This window comes from Chrysochloris asiatica, unplaced genomic scaffold, assembly GCF_000296735.1.
Source record: "Chrysochloris asiatica unplaced genomic scaffold, ChrAsi1.0 scaffold00238, whole genome shotgun sequence".
Lineage (NCBI taxonomy): Eukaryota > Metazoa > Chordata > Mammalia > Afrosoricida > Chrysochloridae > Chrysochloris > Chrysochloris asiatica.
Window position 1 is genome coordinate 1972767 of NW_006408756.1, and position 10786 is coordinate 1983552.

Here is a 10786-nt window from a genome sequence, read left to right on the forward strand (position 1 = left end):
GTCGCCCCCAGCCTGCCGCCCCGGACTCCCGCGGCCGCCGCGCCCGGCCTCCGGGCCACCCTAACGCCCACCGTGCTGGCCCCGCGTCTGCCACAGCCACCGCAGAACCCCACCAACATCCAGAACTTCCAGCTGCCCCCAGGTAAGTGGCCGCCCCCGCGGGCACCCCGGAGTTCCGGGAAGTGCAGCTTAGGTCTCTGGGCCGTGAGGCAGGGCCTGGGGCTGCACGGATTTGGCCTCTAAACAGGTGTCTTGGCACCGGGGTTGGGGGTGTGCGTGTAGGGCTTGCCAGTGCGTGTGTGCACACCTGTGCGTGTATGTGTGTGTATGCTTCTGTGTGTATGTGTAGTATCCAGACACTAGCATGCATGTATACCTGTGTGTCTGTACCCTGTTATATGTGTGTGTGCGCGTGCTTATACTTATGCGTGCGTACACTTGTGCATGTATGTGTGCATATGTGTCTGTGTGTGTAGTATCCAGACACGTGCATGCATATATACCTGTGTGTCTGTACCCTCTATTTGTGTGTGTACACCTATGTGTACACCTGTGCATGTGTGTACCTGTGCATATGTGTGTATATGCTTCTGTGTGTATGTGTATTCATACACTTGCATGCATGTCTACCTGTGTGTCTGAACCCCGTGTGTGCGTGTGCACCTGTGAGTGTATGTGCGCTTGTGTATATATGTGCATGTTTACATACTTCTGTGTATGTAAACCTCTGTGTTTACTCTGTGTGTATGTACAGTTGTGTGTATTATACCTTTTTGTATGACTGTGCACACCTGTATGTAAATCTGTGTGCATGTCTGTATGCTGTAACTGTGTGTATATACATGTGCATGTGCGTGTACACACATCTGTGAGTATGTACACCTTTTTGTGCACATACCCACTGCCTGTGTATGTATAGTTGTATGTGTGTATTATATCTCTGTGTGTGCATATGTGTGTACGTGTATCTGTGTGCTCATAATTACACGTGTGTATACTTGGTGTATGTATACATGGTCATGTATGTGTCTATGACACATATTTATGTACCCGTGTGAGGAACTCACCATTACCTGTGTATGAACGTGTCCATGAACATACACCTGTGTGTGTGTGTGTGTGTGTGTGCGCGCGTGTGCGAGCGCACACACAGCCATTGTGTGACTGGGTTTCCCATCCTTCATATCCTGGGTCTGTCACAGTGTGCGGTAGCTTTATAGCATGTCCTGTAGGACTGGTCACTGAATTTCAGTGCTTGTCTTTGGGGGCCTTGTAATTGAGTGACTGCATCCTCGGGGCTCTGCTCGACCCTGACGCGGTGGGCATCAGTCACAGCATCAGAGGGAAATTGGTTCTTTCCTTGTCTAGGGTGGGACTGGGAGCGGAGGCTGCCTCTTCTTGGAGCTCTGGCCTCCTGGCTGCCCCTGTCCTCACCTGACTTGTGTTCCTTTACTCCTGACTGGCTCGGTCACATTGCTGGAGAGACCCCCTCCAGAGGGGCAGTCTTGGCACAGAGGCCTCTCTGGGAGCTGGGGAAGCGAACCCCGGCCCAGCGTGGCCTCTGGTTCAGCCTGCAGAAGGCTATTGGCTAGATAGAGTCTGCCCTGGTGGTGTCCTTGTCTCAAAACCATTCTCCAGTGCCATCTTAGCTGCACCTGTCACCTTCTCAGTATTTTCAGGTCAGGCTGGCCACTGTCAAGATCGCTTGGCTAGCTCTGTGCCTGTTGAAGTCGTTGGTGGTCAGAGGCTCTGCAGGGGCATCGAGGGTGGCCGGGACCCAGAACATTGACAGAGGGTGGCTGTGGGCTCGGCAGCGGCCGTCCCTGCAGCAGAAGTTTGACAGTGAGGGATTCCCTGAGCGGCTCTGAGAGCGAGAGCGCCGCGCTGCCGCTGCCGCCGCCTCCCATCCGCCTGGCTGCTGCGGGCTGTGGGCTGGGCCGAAGGCTCCGCCTCTCAGGTCACGTGGGCGGGCGCAGTTGTAGGAGCAGAGACAGGGATGCCCACGGCTCCCTTCCTGCTGTCTGGAGGAGGAGGAGGCTAACCTGTCCAAGTGTGGGGGTCAAGACGGTGCCAAACTGACAGTAACAGGGACTCATTTGCCTGGGAGTAGGTTAGGGAGGTTTACAGCTTGTGCACTAAACTTGGGGTACTAACGTGTTTGTGGGTGTTTGATGGTAATCTCTGCTCTGCTCCTGAGATGTGTCAATGCCTTTGGGTGGAAATTATGTATGACCTTTAGAAACGTCTGACAAAGGTGTTTCAAGGCTGTAGTATACTATACAAAACGTCAGCATTTTTCCCACCCACACCTCTGTATATCTGTTAAAACACAGCTGAGCAGACCTTCTTTTTCAGTAACCCCCGGGCCCCCACCAAGCTGCAGGTACTTGGTGGAAAACTGGTGGGAGGGTCCTTGTGGCCAGGAAGGTTGGGGAGGCCCTGCACTGTGCTCGATTTTGGGCAGGAGAAAGACTACACCTGTGCCCGGTGGGCACCTCTGCCAGCCTTGCTCCGAGCCCAGCACAGTACAGCTGGGCCTTCCTCTTTAGTTGTGTGGCAGGGAGGCATCGAGGTTAGGAAGGGTGCTCTGTTCTCTGTCGTGTGTAATCCTGAGGCCCCCACCCTCTTTTCTCAATTGGCTCTCTCTCTGTTCACGTCGGTAGTCCACGAGCAGACAGACTTTTGTGTGATGTTTGTGAGTCTTCGTGGGGCCTCACGGATGTGGAAGTAGAGCCTCGTGGGCTGCTGTCCAGTGACAGATGTTGGGAGCTGGACTTTCTAGAAGATCCGATTTTACAGCCGTCCCCTAAATGTCCTGCTCACTAGGGACTCTGACCAGTTTTGTGACTGTATTTTCGTAACAACAGAAGCAGAAAGAGGACAGTTAAGATTAGGAGCTGAGCATGTCGCGTCCGAAGTCCTCGACTAAAAGTTGTCAATCACAATGACAGTGTGGGCATACTCTGCTTGTATTATGTAATTGCTTTATTAGAAAATATGAAATTCTTGTAGTTGAGACTTCCTCTTTATTGGAAAGAAGTCCTAGGGTGCAGTGGATTAAGCATTGACCTGCTCAATGAAAGGTCAGCGGGTCAAATCCCTCTGGGAGAAAGATGAGTCAGTCTGCCCCTTTAAAAATGACAGCCTTGACCATGTACTGGTGGTTGGGAGGCAGGCTTGCAGGTGTCCCCTTTGGTGGTTTAAGTGATTATTTATTCCTGAGTGTTTTTGTGTACACCCCCCCAAAACAAACAAACAAACAAACAAAAAAACCCACCAAGCAAACAAAAAACAGAGGGACTAGAAGCAAATACTGTTGAATGATGGTGCCTGGAGAAGACTGTAATCACTATAATGAAGCATTGAGTGTAGAACCCATGTGCTCCCATGTAAACGATCACTCAGTTCACAATGAACACAGCCTGGAAAACTCTAAGGGGCAGTAGGATTCTGTGTGATAGGGGCACTGCAAGGCAGATGGACTCGAGGACAGTTGGTCTTCATTGGAAACTTTCATCATAAAAGTAACTTGAGAGCACACCTCTTGATTGGCTAACAGCCCAGCCTTGTTACAGTCCAGTGACACCAGTTCGGGGAGCTACTGGGGAGGGCAGGGTTTTCAAAGCTGCACATAGGTGTCAAGTGAAGTCACAGGCCCCAGGCAATTGGAGTCACGTGTAAAAAGGTGTTTCCTTCAGGTAGCTCCCTTTCCAGGGTGGAGTGCTGAGGGAAGTCAGGTTTCATCCTTTTATCTAGTGCTGTTTGAGCTTCGTTCTCACAAACTTGCTTTGGATCAGATTGGGTACCAGGATGGTTTTGTGGTCTTGTGTGCTTCCAGTTGATTCGGACCCTCCAGTGTGTTTTCTAGTTCTAGGACGGCATCTTTATGGGGGCAGATCGCCAGGTCTTTTTTCTGTGAGAAGCAGCTGAGTGGGTTTGAACTGCTGACTTTTTGGTTAGCAACTGAGCCCTTAACCACTGCGTCTGGATGGTTTTGTGTGGTGGTGGTGTGCTATGCCATGGAGTTGGTTCTGACTCATTACAGGAGCAGAAAGCCTCATCTTTCTCCTGTGAAACAGCTGGTAGTTTCGAACTGCTGACTCATAACCGTCATACTACCAGAACTCCTTTATGGTTTTGTGTAGAGATACTTACACTATTGCAGTTGTATTTGTTTGTGAAGGAATGTTGGTGGCACCATAGGGGAAGCAGTGGGCTGCTAATCACAAGGTCAGTGGTTCAAACCCAGCAGTTGCTCCTTGGGGGAAAGAGGAGGCTTCCCATAAGTATTTCCAGTGTAGGAAACCCTAGGGAGCAGTTGGACTCCGCCCTGCAAGGCCGACATGAGTTGTAATTGACTTGATGACAGTAACTTTGACTGTTTGATCTGCCTGTGAGAGGGGGACAGAGTCTAACTCTGATGGGAACCCCAAGAAGCCACCTGCTGTGCACTTAGGGATAGTGCTGGGGTCCTGATGATTCAGCAGACTGCCGTGAGGTTGGAAGAAGGAAAAAGTGGTGCCAGACTAGCACCTGTGTAGCTGGCTTTGAAAGAGCTCTGCAGACGTTCATGGTAGGATTGCACACGTCTAAGAGCTTGCTGTGGCTAGATTAGGGTATCTGCTCACAAGACCTCAGTTTAGTCTGGATGAATTATTGTGGGCATTTTTCTCTTCTTAGTCTCAGAGGTCTAGCGTAGTGGTTACGAATCGGGCTGCGAACCTTAAGGTCAGCGGTTCGAAACTACCAGCTGCTCCGCGGGAGAAAGATGAGGCTTTCTACTCCCGTAAAGATTTACACCCTCGGAAACCCTGTACAGGGTCGCTGTGGGTCGGAACCGACTTGACGGCACTTAACAACAACAAGTTTCAGAGGTGTGGCCAGGTGAGGGATCTAGAGCTCTTGGCCTGGGAGTATGTTCACGTTCCTTATTTAAAATGAGTATTTCCAAAGTGGATTTGTTTTTGAGGACAGGTGGCTAAGGTATTGGTTCCCACTGTGGTCAAGATTATCATCTGCTGATAGGGAGGGGGAGAGAAAGCCCCCTGTTGGTGGGCTGCAGAGGTGGAGGGCTGCCACCTTGGAAGTTAGGGTGGCTGGAGATGCCGGTGGCCAGCGTTGGCAGCAAGTGCTCTGGCACTAGGGATGTTTGACTTCAGGCAGACCATGCTATTTCTTAAAACCTCAGTTTTCCCAGCTAGAGTTTTTGTTAAGTGCCGTCGAGTCGATTCCGACCCATAGCAACCCTGAATAGGGTTTCCATGGAGCAGCTAGTGATCTTGAACCACCGACCTTGCAGTTTGGATGACTTTGCAGCCTGATGCAAGAGCCCACAGTGCCACACAAGGACTCCAGCTATAGAGTGGAGCTAACCATTTTGTCAAGCACCCAAATGCCAGCAGGTGGGATACCATGCACCTCACCCTGCTGATCCCGCCCTTTCGGACACTGTGCTGCAGTGAAAGTAGGGACACCCCTTAAAGACCACCTGCTCCCGCTCCATTTATCCAGTGAGGGTATTTGTGCACAAAGCCTCACCCCTCATAAGTGCGAGAGAGCACGATGGGGTCTGGTCCGGGCAGAGGGCCTGCTGAATGCCTACAGAGAGCGCAGACTTAGGGCAGGCTTACTCTCCTCTTGATACGCTTTGCTGTCCGTGGCATTTGGAAAAGAAAGGAGAGATAACTTTTGGGTAGTTGGTATGAGGGCAGCATGGAGCAGCTTACTTGGTATAGAACAGAGACCTCTTCTTTAAGCATTTCTCTTCAGCAGCACAGCCTGGAAGGAGGGGGTGTCCTTGGGGGCTGGGGCATCTTCATCCTCGTCCCTCTGTGTGGGCCTTGTCTGGGTATTGAATTGAGATGGAGCTGGGGGATCCTAAGGACATGGGGGGGGGTGTCTGTGTCTGGAGTGAAATGCTGCTTGTCCTGGTGGCAGGGTCGGCAATGTTTGAAAAGAGGACTTTTTTGGGTTCTTACTTACCTGTTTGTCTGGTAGGCACTCGGGACCTGATTGGGAAAATGCTGTGCCCATTCATAGGTGGCTGGAGAGCCCGAGAGGGCCAAGGCCCTTCTCTAGGCCAGGTGTCCCTGCGGCCCTGCCTGTCAGTGTTGTCCTGGAGCTCCCGGGCTGCATTGGGGTGACTGGACTGTGGAGGATGACCCATGAGAGGTGGCCAGAGCTTCCCTCTGTGGGTGACAGTGGGGTGTTTTCAGAACAGCATTGAGCCGGTTCAGACCCTGCCTAGCAGTGCAGCAGCTCCGTGGACGAGCAGTGAGTGAGCAGGTGAGCATGCGTACGTGCCATGTGTTGAGTATTTCCTTGATATCAAAATAAGAGCAGCTCTGGTGTGCTTGTGTATTTAAGCGTTCCACCAGTTAAATGATAAATATTATAAATAGCTAATGATATGTGAGTTGATCCAAACAATTAACAACCGTTTTTGGAAATCTTGGGCAGAGATTTGATAGGACTCTGGGAAAACTTGCCTGAGATTGGCGTTGATTTTCATAGTTCTCAAACTCACTTTTCCTCCTTTTCTTGTTCATGGTCAACAGGAGTCTCAGGTCTTCCTGGGAGATTGGCTGTCAGGGTGCTACTGTTTGGAACTTGTCTTGAGCTGAGGTCTGACTGTGGTAGTAAGCATTTAGGACGAAATGAAGAAGAGAAGAGGCGTGTGGTTCTGTTGCCTGTGCTGTGCATCTGCTGGCTGTCTTCTGGGGCCTGAGGGTGCTAAGGCGGCAGGGGTTGTAAATTACAAACATCATGTACACAGCTGTGCTTTCAGAACCTTTCAAGATCCCGGAGACGTAATTGAAGTAGTAGAGTCATGGCTGAAATTTGGGAATGTTCTGTTTCTGTGGGGAGGCTCTGGGTGGTGCACACGCACATACACTTAGCTGCTGACTGAAATGTTGGAGGGTTGAGTCCACCCAGAGGTACATTGGAAGAAAGGTCTGGTGATCTACTGCCAGAAAGCCAGCCAGCCAGCCAATGGACTCCCCGTGGGGCACTGGCTATCGGGAGTCACAGTCACTTTGATGGCAACTGCAGGGCCACGGAAGTTTTGAATGATTTGTGTATATCCGTGAATATTCACACCAAAGAATGAAAAACTTTCAAGAAGGAGAGAAACAGAGATTGCCTACAATTTATAGGAAAACCCCAATAGGAAAAGTGTGTAGCCATCTGCTGCCCTGTTCCCCTGGGCCCAGGACTTCACGGCCTTGGCCCGGGGGTGTGAACAGGCCACAGAATGCTTTCTATCTACATCCGCTGGGGTGTGAGGGCTGAGTGAGGGGAGGGACTGCCAGGCCATCCAAATAGGACTGAGCACCGTGCAATCGGCTGCTCTGGATAATTGGAAAAATCTGCATTGGGTGTCAGTGTTAGGTTGAGTGGTCAAAGCCTCCACAGCTCTAGCAGGCCTTGTGCTAGGGTCAGAGGTCAGGTGGGTATTGCAGGACCTGAGCAGCCGCCGAGCGTGTGCTCCCTTTTGTGCTGGGTGACCAGCTGAGTGGGTGTCTGGTGCCCACCTTCTGCAGATGGGTTGGTGGGAACAGGTGATCTTGCAGAAAGCACTTTGGGAAAGGCAGGTGCAGGCAGAGGACTGTGAGGCAGCTATACCAGCTTGACGGGTCTGCTTTCAGTCTTCACTCTGCAGAGTTTTCAGAGGAAGTTTTGCTGGTGTCTCCAGGAGCAGTCTCCTTAGGTCGTTAAATATGGTCCCTGAGCATCACGATTGAGGCTAGCACACTGAATGTTAGCACACTGAATGTCAGCAGGACCCGTGAAGTGTCTTCTCCAGGCCAAGTTTGGTCTTTGTCAGAATGCTGTACTCACTTGGGAGAAGGGGAAATTAGAAGTAAAAAGTGTTGTATTAGTGTTTGAAGCATTAGTATGACTGAGGCTTGAAAAAGTGATGGCATTTTTCAAAAATATTTTTACATTTTATATTGGTAAAATACTCATATCTAGCCAATTTGCCATTCTCACCGTTTCTCCGCGTGGTTTAGCCAGCCATTACCCCCGCTCCAGGGAAGCTGGTTCAACTTTCCTTTACGTGACTGTGCCATAAAAACTAGTCATTTGAAAAGCACTTATTTTCCCATGTGACAAATTTATATTCACTGTAGGACGTTTAGGAGCCCTGGTGGTACAGTAGGTTAGGCATTGGTCTGTTAACTACAAGATCAAACTACCACCCATCCTCGGGAGAAAGACGAGGTGGTCTGTTTCCATAAACATCTGTAGTCTCGGATACCCTACTAGGGTTGCTCTGAGTCCGAATGGACTCAGTGGCAATGGCCAAGGTAGGAAGTTTAGGAGCCCTGGGGGTGCGAGGGTGTGGTAGTTAAGTGTTGGCCTGCTAACCACCTGAGTGGTGGTTTAAACCCACTGACCTCTCCACTAGAGAAAGGTGAGGTTGTGTCCATGAAGATGGGCAGTCTTGGAACCCTTAGATAAGGTCACTGTGGCGTCCTGGTGTGGTGCTCTGCTAACCACATGGTGCCCTCCTTGGAAACCCTGTACAGGGTCAGCATGAGTTAAGTACTTGACGTCACTTAACAACAGCAACAACATGAGTTGGCAGGGACTTGCCGCTAGCTGTGGGTTTGGTTTGGTTTCTGATAGGAACTTTGACTCCAAGTTGATCTACTTGGTTTGGCCCCCATGGCCCTTCTTGCCCCTGTGGTGCTGAGGTGGGCGTTTTCTCTGTAATGGGTGGTGGGTGCTCCACTGGTGCCTCTTGGCCGCGGCCCCGGCCCCCTCCAGGCTGTGATACTGATTGCTTTCCCGGAATACCGCCCCGGTGTGCGTGCTGAGAACCATCAGAACCACCACAAAAGCCTTCCTCGTAGGCTTGTTTTTGCAGACCACATTGGCTCCTGTTTAAGTGATGTTTCTTTGGTAAAGTGTGAGCTTACGTTCTTTACACACTACTTGGGTATTTGGGGGGTAGCATTGGCCTCTTTGTGTTCCTTATTCTTGAGTGTGTATCGAGCTGGCATGTCAAGCTGATGTGGGTGTTGAGGGCTTACGTTTTTTACACACTACTTGGGTATTTGGGGGGTAGCATTGGCATCTTTGTGTTCCTTATTCTTGAGTGTGTATCGAGCTGGCATGTCAAGCTGACGTGGGTGTTGAGGGCCAGTCCTGGGGGTGTCTCAAGGCTGAGGAAGCCCATTTCTTGGTGTGCTTATGCTTTGGGGAATCCAGGTCGTTCATGAGTAAAGACATCGTTGCATGTTTTCTGGTTGGTTGAGACTGGCGCAGTAGTAGTAGGTAGTGGGTGGTTGGATGGGGACCTGCATGGGGAGCAGGGAGAATGCTGCAGGCAGGGGAAGGAGTATGTGCGAAGGCCCTGTGACTGAGGGCTTGGTGTGTGTGAGGTCAGAGAGGAGACCCAGGCTGTCTGGGGGTGGCAGGTGGCTTGGTGGGCCCTGGTGGCTGAGGAGTTGGAAGGCACTCATTTGGAGGGTGTAAAGCATGCAGTTTTAGAACCACCGTGATTTCAGATGATTTCTGTGTCTGAACTGTGGGAACTGACTGGGGACAGTGCTGAGGACTGGAGGGTGTTGGATGGGCACACAGTCAGGGGGAGGATATGGCCGTAGGGGCTCTGAGGCTGCACTGAATGATAGGGATGGTGGGAGTCCTTCACTGATGGTTGTAGGAGGGTGGGGACACAGATGTCAAGTTTGTGATGAGTTTCTGAGAGACAGTATTAGAGATCGTTGGACCTGGGAGGGGAGCTCAAAGAGAGGTCTGACTGGGGCTCACATCACTGGGCAGAAAGGAGACCCTGTAGGCCTGCCTTTCACACTTGTACAAGGAGCCGGCCAAACGTGGAAGTTACGCAGGTGGGCTGGAAGGGCCAGCCATCACTCTGAGGGCTGAGGCCCATTGAGGATGGAGACCCTACTGGTGCTGGACTGGGGGCTGCCGGGAGGAGGAGAAAGTCGGGCTTTTTCTGAGCTCTGTGTACTGCGTGGCTGTGGCGCCTGACGTCACCTTTAAGGACGCTTTAGTGTGCCTAGACTGCTCTGTTGTTACAGTGAGTGACACTCTCGGGTGCTTCTGCCTTGTGTTGTCCTGTCAGCTCCTACTTTGGGTTGTGTCTGCACTCATGTTTGTGGATTCTGGGCATCACCTTGTGGCGGCCTTTTGGGAACCTAGCTGCCCCTGGAGCTGGTGATCAGCCCTGTTCCTCCTCAGACTGCATCTCCCGGGGCACGCTTGTCGGTAGTAACTTGAAGAGAGACTGAGCTGTTCTCTTTAAGGAGAAAACTAAGACCTTTAGCTGACCAACTAGTGGGGACAGGGACCTCGGAGTCCTGCTCTTGAAACCACCTGGGGTATAAGTGATGTGAGTTTAAGGTTCAAGCAGATGGCTTCTGAACTCTGAATGTGATTTACCTGAAAATGTGAAGCAGTCATGTTGATGGGAAATGTTCTGGGCTTTGGTGACTGAGTCATCTGGCATGCTCAAAGACAAGGTAGAAGCCACAGACCCTTTTTTCAGTCCACATGTTTCTTTTAAAATTGTATGCTATGTTTTCTAAAAGAAACAAGACATTCTTGTCATCCCTGACCGGATGGTCCATAGTCACGCCGTTAATTCAGTGGGCCACGCACTTGCTGGTGTCTAGTTGCACCTGACCCAAGCCATGGTATTTTCAGTAACTTCATATGCATGCAAAAGCTGGACAGTGAATAAGGAAGACCGTAGAAGAATTGATGCATTTGAGTTGTGGTGTTGGAGGAGAATACTGAAAGTGCCATG

The 10786-nt window shown here is 51.0% G+C and overlaps 1 protein-coding gene across 1 annotated transcript in view; it reads left to right on the forward strand.

Moving 5' to 3' along the window:
* TAF4 (TAF4 RNA polymerase II, TATA box binding protein (TBP)-associated factor, 135kDa) overlaps window positions 1-10786 on the forward strand; it is a 114144-nt gene that overhangs the window by 1593 nt on the left and 101765 nt on the right. The window contains exon 2 of the mRNA XM_006873397.1: window positions 12-142. Within this exon, the coding sequence (XP_006873459.1) occupies window positions 12-142 (131 nt within the window). The remainder of the gene's footprint in view (window positions 1-11; window positions 143-10786) is intronic.